Source organism: Thunnus maccoyii, chromosome 12, assembly GCF_910596095.1.
Source record: "Thunnus maccoyii chromosome 12, fThuMac1.1, whole genome shotgun sequence".
In the NCBI taxonomy this organism is placed as follows: Eukaryota; Metazoa; Chordata; class Actinopteri; order Scombriformes; family Scombridae; genus Thunnus; species Thunnus maccoyii.
Genome location: NC_056544.1, coordinates 1952628 through 1972543, shown reverse-complemented (window position 1 = coordinate 1972543; position 19916 = coordinate 1952628). Strand labels below are relative to the sequence as shown.

The 19916-nt window shown below is 37.9% G+C and overlaps 1 protein-coding gene across 1 annotated transcript; it reads left to right on the top strand.

Moving 5' to 3' along the window:
* The first annotated feature begins 4968 nt into the window (after positions 1-4968).
* On the top strand, positions 4969-9803 carry tmem70 (transmembrane protein 70). The gene is made up of 3 exons (XM_042430014.1): positions 4969-5243; positions 7475-7574; positions 9142-9803. Exons 1-3 carry the CDS (start codon positions 5070-5072, stop codon positions 9582-9584), a joined length of 717 nt encoding a protein of 238 aa, XP_042285948.1. The 5' UTR covers positions 4969-5069; the 3' UTR covers positions 9585-9803.
* Positions 9804-19916: the final 10113 nt, after the last annotated feature.

Here is a 19916-nt window from a genome sequence, read left to right as displayed (position 1 = left end):
ACAATTATTGGTTATGATCGGGATCAACGTACTTTACTGTACATTGAACTGTTAAGAAAATAATGTGTGCTATGGACAAAGAAACAAAGTGTATGAATTATATGAAGGTGATAAGAGAATAAATTAAACATAAATAATTAATAAATAATTACATTATGTAACAGTGGAGGTTGAATAAAATGCACAATCTAAAGTCCAGTTTGATGAAAATTACGAAAGTGAAAGTGTAGGGCTTAAATGAGGGATGTGAAATGTAAAGTCCAGTTTTATAACCTCGTCTTCATCCCGTTTACACACACGCTGGCGTCTTCACCATAGCAACGGTTGCTGAGGATCATGGGTAGGCTAATGTAGCCGCTTCCGCTATCGTACAAAACTGACAAAATACTTGATTTCTAAACCAAAATTGCACGGTCTTTTGAATTTGGTTTACTGGATTTTCGTTGAGAAACAAAAAAGGAATATATCACGTGATTTCGTTTTTCGTTTTTGATTTAAAATGAAAAAAAAAAGGGGGGGGGGGGGGGGGGGGGGGGAATCACGTGACTTCCGTTTTTGGTTTCAAACGCAAAAACGAATTGGCTTGATGTTCGCAGACCTGCTCGATATTCAATCCAAAAAGGAATAACGATAAAACAAATCGCCAAAAACCAAACACGGGCCGGGTTTGATTGGTTTTTCGTTATTTGATTCTGACACCAAAAACGTTTTTTTGTTTTTTGTTTTGAAACAAATAACAGATTTATAGTTTTGGGGGTTTTGAATTACAAATGAATTACGAATTATCCGATGATACCTGGACCTCTCCCGTCGTTAATCTTAGCTGCTACGTTTGCTGTTTCTGCAACTTTACAGAGCAAAAACAGGAACATTCATCATGACATGCAAAATCAAGAGCACACACACAGTAAGGTTTTAAGACATCTAATTGCAATATAATTCTATTTTTTATAACAATATGTTTTCCAAGTTTGTGTGAAAAGCAGCATAATTGTATGCCACCCCCTTCGATAATAAAGGTATTAAATAGTTTTGTTTGTTCTTTTTTTCAACAAAAAGCCCTTACACCCACGCTGCCCCCTCTCTAAAGAAGCGGCTGATGGCTGACACCATCGCCGTGTTCCAATTTCATTCTACATACTAACTGTATACAGCACAATGTATACAATATAGGCTACTTATCTTAATGGTATACTGTTTTTGCAGTTAGTATACAAGACATCAACATACTACGTGGTTTTGTGCAAGTAGGAAATGATGCAATACGTGTGCTATACAAAGAACTGTAACTGAATGTCACCACGAGATAAAGCTAAAAAAACAGAAGTAACTAAAATTAACTCTAATGTGACTAAACCTGCTTATTTTAAACCATGTTCAGAAAGCAACAGGCCTCAATGTGTGTTTGAATCAATGTGAGTCATTATGTGTTGACAAGTGACTCTTACACATTTGGGTAGAGTGTTAACAGATCCCAAAACAATAAATATATAACTCCAGCAGGTAGAGTCTTCTACAGTGCATGTACAAGATGTTTTTTTCTTGATAAATATGAGCCTTTAAATTTAGAACATATTTGTCATTGTCACATAGTATCACAAAGGTCAAAGTGTTGGCAGAAGTCATGGTCAATAAAGCGCTCTCCTATCAAGAGGGTGACACGTTTAATCTAACCTTTGTCTCCTGTCGCGGTGGGTGCGTGTACTTGTGTATCAGATGGACATCATTGCTGCAGCAGTAAATGTCCTCCCCTCCACCATCACCTGTCTAAACAGTGTGTGACAGCAAACATGTTATTGAGAAATATCAGAATGACCTGAAAAAGCCTCCACAGATGACCCTCGGAGTGTTACAGTCCTACCTTTACCTGAAAAGTCGAGAGGTTTTTTATAAAAGTTAAGTTACTGCCATGTGCAGTAAGTGGTCAAAATGATCAACTAAAGGGCATACATCAATTGTAGCACTTATATAAATGTTTATATCTTCAAAATAAAATGTGCAACTGGATGGATAGTAGGCTTTTTTATAAATTGTGGGTGCTAGTATATTTGTCAAGATTTTCTATCAGTAACACATAGTGTGAGTCCATGAAGTCTCCCTATTTGGCATTTATAAGCTGTAAATAAACATGAATAAATATTTATAACACAATATAATGTAGTTATTAGTAGATATAATGACATGTAAAGTGTTTATTAATAAACAGTATGTGTCAAGAATTATAACTTGACGACATTTTTACATTATTACAACTGTGTTTTGCTGTGTTGTCAGTCATTGTCTGTTTATACAGCAGCATCCACTTATGGGTGCCCACAACTACACTACAGTATGTTAGAAACCATTTATTAACTGTTCATATACGGCTTATAAATGCTAAAAAAAAAGAGAGACATTAAGTGTTTCCAGTTATTTTTTCAGAAGCTGGAAGCAATGCCATGGGAAGTAGGGGTACGGACGGTGCTGCAGCACCCCCTGATGGATGGTAGAGGACCTGCATGTTCTCAATTATAAACACTTTGAGACCTGCAGGACTGTATACGAGGCTGTAGCAGGCTCAGTTTTAAAGCTAGTGAAGATAGTGGTATCATATGAAACTAGACGACCTAAGACATCCATTGGAATGAGCCATGTCATGCTAGCTTGTTGGGAAAGGGGCTAAATAATGCTTTAAATTTTGGCGACGGAAATCTGGCATTCCCAGAGGGGCCCCTTGACCTCTCACCTCAAGATATGTGAATGAAAATGGCTTCTATGGTTACCCATGAGTTTCCCCTTTACAGACATGCCCACTTTATGCTAATCCCATGCAGTTTGGGGCAAAAGCCATGCAGTTTTTTGTATGCAGTATAATGTGTTATTTTCGCCTATTCTAAAATGTTGTATTTGAATATCTGTCACCTCCCACTTGTCTGCATGCACCCATGGACAAGTACAGAGTGCAATATAAAACTACTCTGTTGAATCCTTTAAATCTTAACTTAAAACTCTTTTAACTTTTTGCCTTAACCTACAATTAGTACCCTTTAATTGATCACTTCATAACCTTGTACTGCACAGTGGGTCAGTTTCTGGCTCAATGAATTTACTAATAATCTTGTCCTGCTGACAAGATTATTGATTATTGCAACTGTTCTGATAATCATTGCTTCTCTAACCCTCTGTTTGTTTGTTCCACAAGCACATGAGCATCCAAGCTGTGTTTCTCTCTCTTTTTTTATTCTCCTCCTGTCTCCTCTTGTCTCTAAGGCATGTCTTGCTGGACCAGCACCCATCCTGGACTTGTTCTGCTTCACAGGCTGTTGGTGCCATTTCCTGAGGTTTTGGATCTGGTTCCCCATCCAGCAGGAGTTCAACCTCACCTCATGTCTCTCTCTTTGAATGATGCCTTTATCCTTCTCTCTCTCTTTTTAGGGAGTTTTTCTTATACAAATCGAGGGTCTAAGGAGACAGGATGATGTATTGCTGCACAGACTGTAAAGCCCTTTGAGGCAAATTTGTGATTTGTGATATTGGGCTATACAAATAAAATTGACTTGATTTGAGTACTCAAAGACCAATTTGCATGGAGACCAAGTATATTGATACTTAAGTTTTGATATTTTCATACAGATACTTTAATCTTAATGGTACTGTCTTTAATTTTATGGCTTTCTTCTTACAGCTGATTTACATTGGTGCTTTTATATTGTTGTTTTTATTGTATCTGCATGACACAGCACCTGTTTGGAGATGCAGTGAATGACAATAAAGCTCTCTTGAATCTTGAATCTATTGAATCTTTCCACTAACAACACCATTAGGCCCAACTTAAAGGTTTACAGTTTTTCAAGTGTGTCTCAAAACAGCAGTCAGGTGACCATATGAACAGTGAAAGAGGTTTTCCTTCCGTTCATAATGGCTATTAAAAGATCCCCTTAAAATGTGCTTTTAATGTAAGTGATGGGGGGCCAAAATCCACAGTGTGTCCACACAGTCATTTAGTGCAACAATGCATTTAAAAGTTGATGAGGCTTCAGCAGTCTGAGTTAGTCATATCAAGTGGGTATCTGCCACATTTACAGTCTTTTTAGCATCAAATTCCCTCTTTGTGTTTCCTCAGACAGTGTTTCCCTGTTGAGCTGCGGTGGAAGTATAGTAACAAAAAGAGGGACTCTACTAAAAAGGCTTATGTTGAAAGATATCTACTTGATTTGACTCATTTGGACACTGAAGCTTCATATTAGCTTCGGATAAACTTTTAAATCCATTTTTACACAGAAGGAGGACTGTGGATCTTGTCCCCCATCACTTACATTGTAAGTGCATCATGAAGGGATCTTCTAATGGTCAGTATGAACAGGAGGAATGATTACAGCAAGAAAAGCATGTTTCAATGTTCATTTGGGCTCCTGGCTGTTGTTTTAAGACAAACTTGAAAAATTGTGAACCCATCCTTTTAGGCTTCTGTTGCACTCTATATAACTAAAAACTCTCTATATAAACTATAGTACATGGTTCAGTGTTAACTGTGAGAGCAGTGACTAACTGGAGGGATTATTAGGCCTTTGAAACTCTGGATTTAGTGGTTTTATGCTGTCAAAGAACATTCTTATGTAGCAGTGTGCTGCCACCTGCTGGATGACCGGCAGATTCAATACTAAAATATATTTAAAAATACATCTAAATCTACCAATTTAAATCTATCGTATATCTATCTGCCTTGTTGTTTCCTGCATTTATATCAACCTACCAAATGAGACATTACAATTTGTCATCTTGCATCCGTAAAAATGGTCTAGTCTAACAAACGTAATTAGAAATGCTGTGTTCATTTCAAATTTACGGTCTAGATACATGAAGACAATGTTGTATTGCAGTTTTTAGGAATGCAAAGACATGAATTTCTTAATCAACACAGAAAAATAAATTGAAGGGAGCACACTTGGTTAGAAGCATTATTAACCCTCGTCTGTAGAGGGCAGCAACATGTGAAAGATGCAGCCTGCTGACAATCAGTCGAAGCAGAAGCGGAAGTTGGTTATTTCCAACCTTGGAGGATCAGGATCAGGATCACTAACAGGCTGAAAATGTTCTCAGTGAATTTGCTTTGCAGGTTGCGGGCGCGTGCTGTTTCTCAGTCATTCAGTCACTTTCATGTGGCGGCTTCGCGACATGTAGTGCCGCGTGCCGCGTGCTGTTTCAGAGGCCTGAGCGGTGAACTGCCGCGTGCTGACAGAAGTTCTCTGCGCGTCATATACACGGTATTTAACTCATCTCACTTTGTCTCAACTCCCATAGACATACACAGTGTCGGTGGTCAGCAGCTCATATTGTACATGTTAAACACGACTAGTCAGCTAATGTCCTCTGAAATTATAGTAGCCACAAGCTAAATTAGCATTAGCCGGCAAGATCACTCTGTCTGGGATCGACTCTTAATGTCTGACGGTCTCTCAGACACACATACATCATGTTGCCAAGTCCCATAAATTACATCCACATTTTCCTCACTTGCCACTTTTCCTTGCGTCTTAGTCCCTTCCACTAGAGATGCTAGCAGAGAGGAAACATGTTTTTAGAGAAACGAGACGTCCTTTCCTAATAAAGGTGCACAGTGTTCTCTCTTTAGCCTGTTTAACAACCCAGAATATGATCAGGGTGTTTTTTTAAACACTGGAAATTATTTATTAAGGCTAAATTTTTCAGGGAAAATGGAAATTATATAAGTCATTTCAAACCCGACGCTCAGGAATTTTCAGCCTCGCATGTGACTGAATGGAAATAACAATAACTGATGTGAAATATAAACGTGTTTAAAAAGTGTTTCTAGCTGACAGACAGAGTCTCCCTGACTTTAATTTTATCCGTAATAAAAGTTAAAAAAGAAGAAACTTTCTAATAAATGAAGAAAGTTGGTTTTTTTGATCAGACTGGCAATTAACACATCATTTTTAACTAGATGATGAATCAGAAAAAAATATATATTTATAAAATTTGGCAGTGATACACTTAAATTTAATCTGTAATCTGTCTCCACTCAGTGATGTTGTGACATATCAGATCAGTCAGATCAGCTGCAGTGTCCAATCAATAACTGATATCCAAGAAGGGGGCGTGTCAGCTGGTAAAAGATTGCTCTCGTGTATCGTCGCTCCTCACTCCTCAGAGCAGGAATAAGTGTTTTGATCGATCAAACTATCAATTAAGGGAATCAGGACGTCCCCCAAGTCCCTTATTTCATCGGTGCTCGTTCCTCACTTTAGTGGCTTGACCAGTCTTCACGGAAGTCTTTTACCGGACGACACACCCTATACTGAAATCAGTTATCGATTAGACCCTGCAGCTGATATGACTGATCTGATACTAAATCACAACATATATAATGTATGTTATTGAAGTAAGAAATGACTGGAAATAGACAAGTGCATAATAAATACCATAAACAAGACAGTATAGTGTTGAGGTGATGAAGAGCTGAGTTTTCAGGCGTTTCTTGAATGCACCGAGGGGAGTCAGCAGACTGTGTAGCTCTGCTCGTTCCACTCTTTTTTCTTTTCATGATCTGTTATCTCTCCAGTTAACCTTAATCATGGCCGATGTTATAGTCAGGGAGAGGAGGAGAGTCTGTTTTCTTTCAGCGAGAAGCACATTTTCATTGTCATTTTCATTCAGTCAAAAATGAGTTTGATATAAACTATAGTTCCACATCCATGTTACATTAATACAATTTCCTCTTTCCCTACTCCCTATGACTGCAACACATTTGAATGAATAAATAATGTATGCAGTTTATAAGACATTCTAATCATAGACTGGGTTATTAAATAATCAATTTACAACCAGAATATCAATAAAGGCAGACACAAATAATTCATAAATCAAATAAAGGCGTTCTGCCAGTAGACATGGTTCATGTGTGTCTGAGCAGGACTGATTTGTACACAGTATCAATGCAGTGTGCAGGTTTTTAATCATGTGCAGGTGTTTTCAAACTGATGCAGTCAGCTGATCCAGCTGTGCCACTGTCATCAGAAATGGACATTATTATAGATGGTATTATACTACAGTGACACTTGAATCGTGCAGCACACACAGGTAAACTAGTTGTTTATATGTTTATGTATGAATTTATTTTGTATGTATACTGTATATTGTGGTGGGGCACTCACTTCTCCCGTCATACTCAAAATCAAAGAGCTTTGAATAGATAAATCAATAATAAAAACAATAGTTTGTTGTCCTGGAGCAAAGGTTGATTACACTGTTTGTTGATGCATTGAGCCGGAACATGTATAATAAAACAATAGAGAGGAAATATTGGATGTAATCATTTTCTGCATGCTTAGTTTTCTCTCCACAAAAAAAAAAAAATGTTTGAAAGTCATTTGATGTGTACCGCTGAATACTTTATAAGACATTGTGACAATCTAGTTTTTGGTAAAGACATCTAACAGCTGACTCCATCGTATTTATGTCGTGTGTCTCCGAGCAGGTGCGGTCTGGATGTCCGTCGTCCCGTTGTCTCTCTACGACGAGCCACTCCGAGGAGGGGAACCTGATTTACAACGGCAATCTGGGCACCGCTGTCCGAGGTGAGTCCTTATCACTTCATAGCCTTTAATCCTCTTACTTGAGTAGAGTCAGAGCAAAGATTTACCTGGCAGGAAGTCTCATGAAACATGCTATCAAGTTGCAAGCAGAGCGAAGAAGCCGTGGCGGAATGAAACGGTGCGAGGTTGAAACATACGTATCGTAACTTGAGTTGAGGACAACCACGCCTGTTACTGTAAGAGTAATACAACCATGGTGACTATAAAGCCAGTAAGAGTAATTTATCAAAACACCACAACAAGCCTAAACCTGCAGAGTCTCCTGTCCGCTGCTGTTTAGTTTAACAAAGCCATAGCACGCTTTTTAGGCGAAAAGAAACCAATTAAGAACAAGCTAAAACAGTTAATGAACCTCATTAACCTCTAAAACTGAGAAATTCCTGTAGTTTTACTGGCTGAGACTCAGGTCAACAGTCAGTCAGACACCTGATGAATAAGTGATAGGAACTGTTTTCTATGTCCTACATTGTTTTTGTACTTCAGTGTTTAAATATCAGAAATATGTTTTTAAGTTTTATTTGACATTTGGGAGTTATTGTGTTTCTATAGTGACTTAGCTGTTGTAAATGTTGTTGCTCAAGAAAAAGTATTTTGATATATTGTTCTGAATGTATTATTTTTCTTGCATATTAATAGAAAGTAGGGGTGTAACAGTACACAAAATTCACGGTTCCATACGATTTCGGTACAGTAGAAAAAACAAGAAAGGTAGAAAACAACATTTGGTCTTTTATTTTGAAAAAATGTAAACATCCAACGATGGCTCATTAGCCAAAACTATTACTGAAACAGTTTAGTTGCTGCAGTGCAAAAGGAAACCAACCTTTCTGCAAGGAGTCAGGACACCTGCTGACATGATGATTATGATTTATGGTCTAACTGTATATAAAGTAGTTGACACTAGCTCCACTACCAGCAGCTACAACAGTAACATGCTGCTCTAACAGTGATGCTTCAGTATTAATAAGCAGCTTCCTTATTTGTGCTGCAGTACTGTTCCACTACGGAGATAAAAGAGCATATTTTAATAAAAGTGTTATGGGTCTCTCGTTTGTCATTTTGATGGCAATGACACTACAGGGTAACCAGGCAACTTGGCTAAGCCGGCTAGCATACACCTATGAGCATGCTATAGCTAAGTGGTGCACTGGCAAAACGGGTGGAACTCGCACTGGAATTATTGTTCCACATGTCAGATTAAGTGGATTATTAAACTATTTTGACAGTAATTGTTTGGTTCATGGAGTGTGTTCTTCATATGACTGCATGCATCGAACTGTATCGTCCGCACTGTGATGGTTCAGGATGAATACATGTAAAGTTAAACCCCTAAAAGAAAGACATGTCAGTCAATAAGTAACAAGAAATAGTGGTATCGAAATTCTAAACATATGTGTTCAGTAGTAATTCATTAACAGTGTCTTCAATAGAGTGTCGAACTCTTGACTGTTTTTACACTGTAAAACATGTCACTCAGTACATCACAGTTCTTTGATAATCAAATTTACTTGATGTGTAAATACTCAGTTCTCTTTGTCTGCTGTCTCAGGGGTGAAGATGTTCTCTTATAGCACCAGTGGGGCCAGTCTCTTCCTCATGCCCCACATTCTCCTCAAGACCGGACTCGGAGTCCAGAGCCTCGCCCTGCAGATCGCTTTCTGTGGCTTCATCGGCTTCTTCACCTTCCTCACCCCCGTCCTCCTCCACTTCATCACCAAGGGCTACGTGATCCGCCTGTACCACAACCCGGACACAGACACCTACACCGCCGTCACCTACAGCGTCTTCCTCACAGAGAAAAGGACTGTGTTCCACCAGAGGCAGGTCAGGATCCCAGCTGTCAGCAAGATGTTCACCACCTTCTACGCCGACAAGACGAGCATGCTGGTGAACCCAGACATGTTCCCCATCCCTCAGGACTACAACCACCTGATGGGCTATGATAAGCCCTTCAGCTTCAACACAGATGACATGGACAGACCTGAGAGTTGAAAGACTGCTGAGATTGAACACAGGTGTCTGTGGGATCATGTGTTCCAGTTAGCTGCTAACTGTTGAATGTGCTGTCAGTGTATGAATTCGGTCTAAACACAGTACACAACATCCATGGAGGACTTTGCAGCCAAAATCATATTATGTAGATTTCCAGATGTTTTTTTGTCCATTTATTTTGATGTCTAATGTTAATAAATTATAACTTCACTATCATGACCTGTAACACACTTGCAAAGTTTTGTTATAAACTGTTTTTTTATGTTGGTCTCTGTGACTGTGTCACATTCATAAGCTGCAAAACTGCCGCAGAAACATGAACCCCTTCTACTCCCAAATTACACTGAAGTGTCATCATATCATCCCTTTTTCAACAGGAAATTGTTCCAGACTGGCATCACAGTGGGGCTGGCTGTTATCTAGTTTTTATACCAGAGCCAATACACTAGGGGTGTGAATACAATTACATTATTCTGCAAAGCACAAATAGTTTTATACGAATATTTGTTTCATACAAATATTTTAAAAATTATTTGTTGGGGGTGTTCCCCAGAGATAAAGCTGAGATGTCAAGTGATCCCAAGGGACTCTCCATAACCTGTTGTTCCCCTTCTCCTTTCCACAAAGTTAGGTTGTAAAAAATAGGCAATAAATGAAAAGTGCAAAGCAAGAATAGCCTTTGAAGTTCCTCCTTACACATTACAGACTGTCTAAATAGGTTGAGGTCTGTCTGCAATGAGGCAAGGAGTAAAGTTTTAGCTCAGTAGTCAGCGCAGTCGTCTATGATCTGGGAGACTTCAGTTCAAGACCCCATGTGGGGACCTCTTTGTAAGGTAGTTTATTCATGAACACTTATTGAAAGACTTTCATTTTCTAAAATTAAAAGTGTCATAAAAACAAAAACAGGATTTTTAAGCTTCTTTTCACTTTTACTCGAATACAAATACAGATACAAATAATTTTGCTGCCTCAACAAATACAGATACAAATACAAATACAAATACTGTGATCTCTGCACATCCCTACAATACACTAGCTTAGTTTTGGTATCTTACTTTGAGGAAGATAAAAATGTTTTTCTACAAACCCTCTTTTCATTGAACAAAGGAAGCAAAACTTCTCAAATTCTAAACACAAGAAGCCACAGAAGATGACTGTTTGGTATTTTCCTGAACTTGAAACTCGCTCTGCTTGTCTGTGTGGTATTTTGGTGACCAGCACAGAGTGCACAGGTGGAAAAAGAGGCGTAAACAGGTGGGAGGTTCATTTAAATGAGGCAGTGCAAAGCCAGATGTTGATAATTTGGTGGCAATTGGATCTTAGAAGTTTAGCTGAAAATAATGTCTCAGATCCATATCTGTTTCTGGTGCAATGTCAAATCCATCAGATTTTGTCAGCAAGAGCAAATAAAATACTTGAGGCAAATAGGCAGATATAAGACATTAATGCTAGGAAAGTCAGTAAAGTAGTCTGTATTGATGAATTTGAGTGATTCTTACAGTATCTGTGATCTGCAGCTGCTTTATACTGTATGAGAAGCTCTTGCTTCTCCTTTAATGAACATTAAATCCATGCAGCATCTGAAGGCAGCAGGACAGATACTTTATGTTGATAAATCTGCAGCCTTTGATTAGAGAAGTGCTGCACCAGAGTTTAGTGCCGTTACGCGCGACTGGATGTTGGATTACTCATCAATCCTGTGCGTCACAGGCTCCTTCCTTCTACCTCAAATGGTTTCTTATTGTAAGATTCATAATGTGACATTTTATAAACTGAATTGTGACTGATGAACAGATTGATGCGATCAAACAAACAGCTTCTCCAAAACCTCTTTTTTTTTAAATCCTCTATTTCTATCATTATTGTATTACAACTGTTATAGAATCCACATTATCTGCCCCTGGCTGCAGATTTATGGTGCTGTGTGTTCACGTCATGCTGCTCTTCACCTGCAAGACAACGATACACACGTTATACCCCATTAAAAGTCCTGGATAAACTCATGGCTCAAAAAGCCATCACACAGAAACCCCCCAGCAAAGGATGACTGGATTGAGGTTGTCAGTGAAATATGGAGAAAATAGAATCCATGTGCAATATACTGGAAAAAATGGTCTACACATATGTGCCTATAAGATATCTGTATACAGTTTATCACTACAAGACCCTGTTCCTGTACCTGTAAGTATTATTAGCCAATATCAGCCCAGTCTGTTTGTCTGAAAATATCAATTAAAAAAAATGTTGCAGAAAAGAAGAAAAACTGTGATAATGTGTCTTTCCGGAAAAAAAATAAATATCTGCATTACTTAGAATAATCCACAGACCTCACAGTCAACTATCTTAATTGGGACTTTCTACCGAAGATAAAGTTGTAATTCAAACTGTTGAATGTGTGGATTTGTCCATGTGAAGCACAGCATCACATACCAGTAACAGAATGTCCTCACATTACACACTTCTACTTGTATAAATGAGAAAATGATGGTCAGGGATCCTGCTACTTAAATGATAGCAGAGGGTGCTTCACACATGACGCACATCTCTTCCTCAGTCACCCACACAGACTTCTCCCACCTCTTCACTTTATCTTTTTGTTAATGATTTCTTCCTGAAACTTGAGTTCTGCCACTAGAGGGCAACATGGCATCTTTCTCTTCTCTTTCCATCCTGAATTCACACACCATCTGCACAAACATACATTTTTTCCCACTGTTTTCACAGGTATGTCTGTGTGTTCAAACTCATGTTATGCAAGCAAGTGCTGCTCAAACCCACAAAACTGGTGGAGATTCCAAAATTGTCGGGTAGAATTGTAAAGTAATTCCACCGTTTGCTAGAATATTTCCATTTGATGGAATGGTGTAACCATCTAAAACAAGCTGTCTTGAGTTTGAACAAAATACTGACTGTCCATAACGTAAAGCAAAAATCCTCAGTTGTTTATGGAGACCCTCTGGGGTCAGCTGAGAAAAAAAAAAGATCTATGTAAACAGTGCCCTAAAAATGTTAAATTATTATATTATGATAATAATAAAATTATTAATTATATGATATATTTTTATTTTTCATATCATTTTTACATTTCTGAATTGTCTTCATCCTGTTTGATGCTTCAACTAAATAAGCAGTCACACTGTAAATGGGAGTCTCTTACACTGTTGTGACACAAAGTTTGGCTAACAAGTAAGTCTGGGAAGCTAACATTAGCTGCTACCCTGCCAGCATCAAACTGAGAGGTTGGTTTTGGAGTGAAAAGCACAATAAAGTGATTGTTTCATACAGTGTGATACAGTGAGCATTTTTTGTATTGTCATTGTGTGGCTGTATGGTTTGTACACTATTTGAAAAACCAAAATAAAAGAAAAGGAAAGCACAATAAATACATTACATAAAAGTTGTTTGAGCGCATGGATTGCAAAATCTGAGGGCACAGTTTACAAATCCGTGTGCATGGATTCATAATTCGAGGGCATGAATTATGAATCGGAAGACATGGTTTATAGACTGTGTGCACAGATTTCTAAACCGAGGACAGATTTACACATGGATCTTTTTTTTCCTCAGCTGACCCCAGGGGGGCTCCGTAGACGATTATGCACAAACACAAGACGATTATGCACAACACTTCCAGAGAGGCAGGGGACCTATGTTTAGTGTCAAAGTGTACAGTAATGTGTATACAGTGATTAAAAAATATAATTCATTTTAGCACAAAGGAACCTTTATGAAAGGATGCTTCTTGTACAGCTACTATTGTTAGATGAATAGATTTGTGATTTAGAGTAATAGTGAAGCTGAATTTCTACATTGATACCTTCTCTATAATATTGACAGCAACTTTGTCAAATGATAGAAGTGTTTGGAGATGCCAAATGTAGCTAAGAAGGAACAAATTCTCAAAATCAAAGATGTTTTGTGTGACCAATAAAAAGTGTTGTAAACTGTATAGTTTAGATCATCTCTTCTTTGAGAGGGGTGCTCCTTTATGCTTGAGCAACATTTTTTCAAATCTGTCTTAAAACAACAGTCAGGAGCCCAAATGAACATTGAAACATGTTTTTCTTGCTGTAATCATTCCTCCTGTTCATACTGACCATTAGAAGATCCCTTCATAATGACCTTACAATGGAAGTGATGGGGGACAAAATCCACACAAGCTTCAGCCATCCTGTAAAGACTGTAAATGTGGCAGATATCCACTTGATATGACTAACTCAGACCGCTGAAACCTCATAGAAGCTTCAGATCAACTTTTAAATGCATTTTTGCACTAAATGACTGCGTGGACACTCTTGTGTTCAGTTCAGCACTAAATTGAGCCTATACAAGCACTCTTCATAAGGTTAACAGCACTGCAACCAACTATTCCCAAAAAAGTTATTATGTCATGATTGTTTCTGTGGCTTTTGCAGTGTTTTAATAAGCACTTAATGAAGTAATGTACTGCATACATTACAGCTGACCAGAGACAGCAGAGCGCTCAGTCACCAGTGAGGAGCTCCATTGCTGAAAGCTACTGATTCAGTCAGGGACAACAGTGATTCAGTATAGTCTGAGTTAAAGATTTGTTTGTACAGGTATTGAACACCTCTATTGCAGAACCAGAGAATCAGTCATTCTTTCATCTCCTCCAGACTAGATCCCTGCTTGTGTCCCAACCTGCACAGAATAAACATATATAGTAATGGATTGATGACAATTAAGATTTTATGACTGGTTTATAAGGCTTTGCATGACTGGGACTCTTCCAAGATATTTGCGCATCTGAAGTCCGACATGTGAATAATGTGTGTTGACAAAAAACATGCATACATGTCATACACACACATAAAAGAAACCTTTCATCAACCTCACAGGAATGTGCACAAACACAACCATGAAAAAGGTTGTGAATCTTTAAAAAAATTTCAACTTCACCTCATTTTATTTCCTTTTGTTTGTGTGTTTTATTGTATACTTTTTTGTATTATCAACACTTTGTCAATTCTGTCAGTATCAGTGCCATGAAAACATTAGTGACTACCTCTCTGACCTGCCTTCATCATGATGACTGAGACATCATTGCAGGTGACAGATTACAGGTACATGTGTGATTAGTCCATGACACGTGTGCTGTATTTACCCACAGCTGTGTGTATGCTTGCTCGTGCCAGCGTGACACATCCAGTAATTACTGTTGTTTTGACAGACTAAAGACAGACAGAGCTGATGGATCTACATTCATTCATGGCTAACTGTGGGAGCAGACATGAGGCATGTACTCACAGTTTTGCAATGACTGAACAGATCCATGTGTAAACATGGATTAATAAACATGATGCAAAGAATGTGTATGTATGATCTGCTTTTTGACTTTAGTTGCATCTTCTTATGATTTGTATAAATTTTAAGGTTTTTAAATGACTGATTTGATTCACTGGCCTGAAATCATATTGGTAATTTATGTTTCTGGGGATCCTCTTCTTTTCTTGTTTTTAGCATTATACTTCACATTCTGTAATATTGTAAACAATATATAGATCAAGTTTATTATTCATTTTGTATTAGTGGTTGTTGGGAAGCACAACGTGGTCACACTTTCACATTGGAGCTGCCAAATAAGGACCTCCCAGACCAGAAAAAACAATACAACCTTCCATAGTTGTTTTGCATGCCAGACCCACGATGATTGACAGATTGATGGGTTGTTGACAGGACAGACAGAGGAAGAAAATGATGTATAGAATAGATGAAAATATTCTAGGTGTCTGGTTGTTGATCTATTTCTGCAGAGCACTTTGAAAAGTGCTTTATAAATAAAGTTATTACAGGGTGACAGAGGTACATAATCAGCTGCTCACTGCTGTCATTCATTAAGGGCCCTCTGAGCTCCAGATATGATTACTGCCCTTCTCAGGCTCACCAAGACAGGGAGCTCTCTCTCTCTCTCTCTCTCTCTCTCTCTCTCTCTCTCTCTCTCTCTCTCTCTCTCTCTATGTGTGTGTGTGTGTTTGTGTGTGTAATCAAGTTTGAGGGTAGCAAAGCAGAAGTACACTAGCACATGCATGTGTTCAAGCTTTTTACTGGTACAAAATCTACCAAATTAACTCTGCCAAATGAAATTGAAACATTGTAAAATGAGGCTGGGATAACTGAACCTCAGTGAACTGACATGCACCAGATCTCCAGCAGATGTGTGAAACCTCATCTGTTAGCTCTGTCTGTATAAGTATATCAAAACTACCTACCAGCTTCTCCTTAAGTATCCCAAAGGAGATGGTGGATAAGCAGTAAATATGTAGTGATGATGTCTTTACTTTTTTCTCACCAGAATTAATTTTACTGGCCAATTAGCCATTTTGCAAATATTGCCACCCTCTATTTTGACAAGCCAATGATTGAATGACTGATAGAAAGACATTTTAATATCATATTGTCACACAAATATATATACTGTATACATATGAGTCACCTGATGATATGAGCCAGTGATACTGTATTTCATTGTGTTTCTATCGGTCTGTGATGGGGATATCACTGTTTAACAGGTTTTCTTCTCAAACTTAAAGGTTCCCTGTGCAGCTTTTGGCTTCTAGTAGCACTATGGAAAAGAGTTTTTTTAGAGCGGTTCCCCGCTTTGTTTGTCTCATGCATGCACACAAGGACACATATACACACAGGTGACAAGATACACAGTCCTACCAATCATTTCACACCATTCCACTGATCTGAAGGTGTAATACACCGACAGCAAAGGCAGAGAAGAACCAGACTCTAAGCTAGTAAACATGGATGTAAACAATGCAGGATCTAAAATACTTGAGAAAATCAGTTTTGGAAGATACTGTGCTTCACACTTTTGCATATTTAATTTATATCCAGACCCATAATAACTGCTACCATATATAGAATCACATCATCAGCATAAAGAGCAATCTAATCACATTATCCCAGAATAATCACCATTTCAATTGCTTTTTGTTCCCAATTTGTCACTGCAAATGGCTCAATACAAAGAGCAAAGGTGCAGGGGGAAAGGGAGTCCCCATTATTTGTGCCCCTTTGTATCCTAAGGCTGTGTGATAAAGTTCCATTAACTCAAACCTGCGCTCTCGATTCCCTATACATTTTCTGGATCCACCTAATAAAGGTGAGGCGTCAAACATGTATGAATGTGCAACCCTGTCATGCACCAAAATCAAAATTTGGATATCAGTTCTATCTGAATAATCAATTATGTTGAATGTGAATTGAAATGGGTCTTGATAGTTTCATCATGAGTCCATAATATTTTACATATGATTTTATACATTTTAAAAATGGTCAGAGTTAGTTGAAGTTTAGTCACCTTTGTCATGTGACAACTGTTATTTTAAACAGAAAACTAAACAATGTCCTCTTGATTTAAGGTAGAAGATGCATTCTTGTTGTCAGTTGCCAAAAAAATGTGTTTTCAACTGCAAACATTTTGGTCACTGAACTCCCCATGTCAAAAATACAAACTCACATTTCCATTTGAAGGCATCATCGGTTGTGGCAAAACAATCAAGGCTATTTACCTAATGTGCTTGCTGTTGAGAAAGATGTAAATAAATTTACTTACACCAATACCACAGTTCAACTAGTGAACTGAAGTTGAGGCTATTATTGTCTTGATGTGCTGTAAACTGGAATAGTCATGCATTGCTTAACACTTCAAATCACATATTTCTGATAAACATTTTAAAAGCATACACTGGTGTTGTAGATTGTTGCCTTGCCTGTTCTCTGTATGCTGTGCGAGCCTGTTACCTGTTGCTGAAGTCTTACCTGCCGACAGATCAGCCTGTACTTTACTTAATTCTGAGGGTTGCTGAGCGGAGGTGTAAAACACTGCAGCACAGAAAGATAAGATGATACATGATATTCCAGCAGACTAAAGGGCTAGTTTTTGGTCCACTGAAGTGCCAAATAGGTTTTGTTTTTGACATATTGCATTACAACGTGTATCAAAAGATTCAAGATTGATAGTAATCCAACCACTGCCTGAACTATTCTGACTCCGACTTAATATACCTGCAGATATACACTTCATCCCCATGAGAAATGTGTCTGCTGTAATTGACATGTTTTAATGTTAAGTATTTTTTGCATTATCCTCAGTCAACTGTGACAGTTATTATATAGTGTTGGTAATTTCATGTTGCTACAAATTTAAGTGTTGTCAGCTAAGTTTCTTTCCAAATACAACCTTCTGACTTGATACACCAGTACAGTGGTTCTCAACCTTTTTGGGCCAGTGCCCCCCTATCCATTATCCAGGTCCCTTACTGCCCCCATCAATTAAAATGTAGGCTAATTGTCTTCCCTCAATATTAATGTTGATTATTATTCTTTTATATCATTAAAAAAGCATGTCACTGGATGCCAAATAACAGATTTGTTTAACTGGACAGTTGGAATATCATTATCATTAGTTTCCCATGCAGGGAGCAGAAAAGCCATGTGAATAGAAATTATACTTATGAATGTTAAACAAATGCAACGGTAAGAAACTTGACATTCAAACTTTAATCAGGTCTTGTTATTGATCATGAACAGCAGCCAATCAAAAAGTTGTAATTTGATGCCGGTGCCAAACAGGAAGCATTCTTATTAATTGATCCAACGGAAAATCAGAGCAGCCTACCAAGGAAAAAGTCTGAGGCTACTGGAAACAAAGCAGAAGGATATGTATCTATAGCAAAGGTATTCAATAGAATACTGGTGGCATTTTGTATTGTTCTGCACCATTTTGCTGACATGATATGATTGTTCTTGTTTTATGATGCTATCCAGCTGATTAAATAATCTAACCAGCAGTGGTCTGGCAGAGAGCATCAATATAATTAAACCAGGTCAAAGGCCAACAAGAGTTTTGGTCTGGGGGTTTGGGTTTGGGGAAAATGTGATGTTATTTGACTAAAAACTATGCATTTTCACACACGTTTGGACTATTATGATTACAATATTTATTTAAAAAACACACTCTGTGCCATAAAATTAATAATCACAAAACATTTGTAAAACAAGCTGATAGTAAATGGATTTGAGCAGTGATTTTCTCCCATAGTCAGGCTGCAGCCACTAGCCAGCTGTAAAATTTTACCTTTATCTTATCCATTAGCCTACACTTATCGGTCCAGTGCTTTATCAATAGCTACTTTTTTGGTTCTTTTTCATTACTAAAGAATTGTTGTTGTTTTTTAAATTAACTTAAAAAAAAGAATAACGTCAGAAGAGGATTAGAATAGATTTATGTTTTAAATTTGAAAAAACATTGTTTCTACAGCAGCAACAGTAATGTTTCCATCAGCAAAGTCACTATATAAATCCAATAATATCTCACTGGAAAGAAATCAAAAATGTTAGTAAAATAAATAATATTCCTGACATTAAAATACTGAGTGAAGTTTAGAAAGAATGAAGAACACAGACATCAGTCACTATCAGTCCTCTGTCCTCCCTCTGCTGCTGGTTGAGAGGAGGGGCTGGTTTGAACCAGTAGTTAAGTCTAGCCAATAGCTACGTTTACAAGAATTTGCCAAATTTTAATATATATTACAAACACTGTCAAATAGAGCAGATGAGAGGACAGAGAAGCTGGCGAGACCATAAATGACCGAAAAAATACAGCAGAGACTCAACATAGTTACACCGTGTCTACACAGAAAGCAGAGCACATTCAGCAGAGCAGCATCAGCGAAGGCTCCATGTGTCTAGTAAAAAGGGTGGACAAAATATTAGACATATTAACACCTCTCAGTAAAACGCAATTCAACAGCAGCACAAACTACAGCCTCCAAAATGATCATACAGTTGAAGCACCTCACCAGATGTTGAATATAGTTAAGTTTGTCCTGGTTCTATACGTTAACGATATCTGTTAAAATATTTAATAAACATCTCGTTTTTAATGTGAAAATGTGCAAATGTGAAACCACTGAACCAGGTGAAGTCTCAACTACTGAGGTCTAATGTTTTATTCCTTTATCAAGAGAATGGGGAAATAGAGCTGCACTCAATTCAGACATATATTTTTGAAATATTTTAATATGACATATATATAAAATATATATATATAAAGACTGTGGATTGCACTGAAAAACATGAAAGGAGTGTCCTCTGGGTGACATCACTGGGAGAAAAACCAGACTTGTTATAGTTCATAACATGAAAGAATGCTGCAGAGTGAGGTGGTTTTTGGGGTCGTATGTTTCCTTTGCTGGCCTGAGTCCTGTCAGACTGGGAGATCTGCACTCTGGTTGGTGAAAACCAATGCAAATGTTAACGTGTGTGGTATCCCCCAGCAGAGAAGTGATGACCTGTGAA

Excerpts from the sequence above, each read along its gene's own strand:
- tmem70 (XM_042430014.1), top strand. The coding sequence starts at position 5,070 with ATGTTCTCAGTGAATTTGCTTTGCAGGTTGCGGGCGCGTGCTGTTTCT. Across the intron at positions 5,244-7,474 it reads CTCTGCGCGTCATATACACG|GTGCGGTCTGGATGTCCGTC; the intron begins GTATTTAACTCA and ends GTCTCCGAGCAG. Across the intron at positions 7,575-9,141 it reads TCTGGGCACCGCTGTCCGAG|GGGTGAAGATGTTCTCTTAT; the intron begins GTGAGTCCTTAT and ends CTGCTGTCTCAG.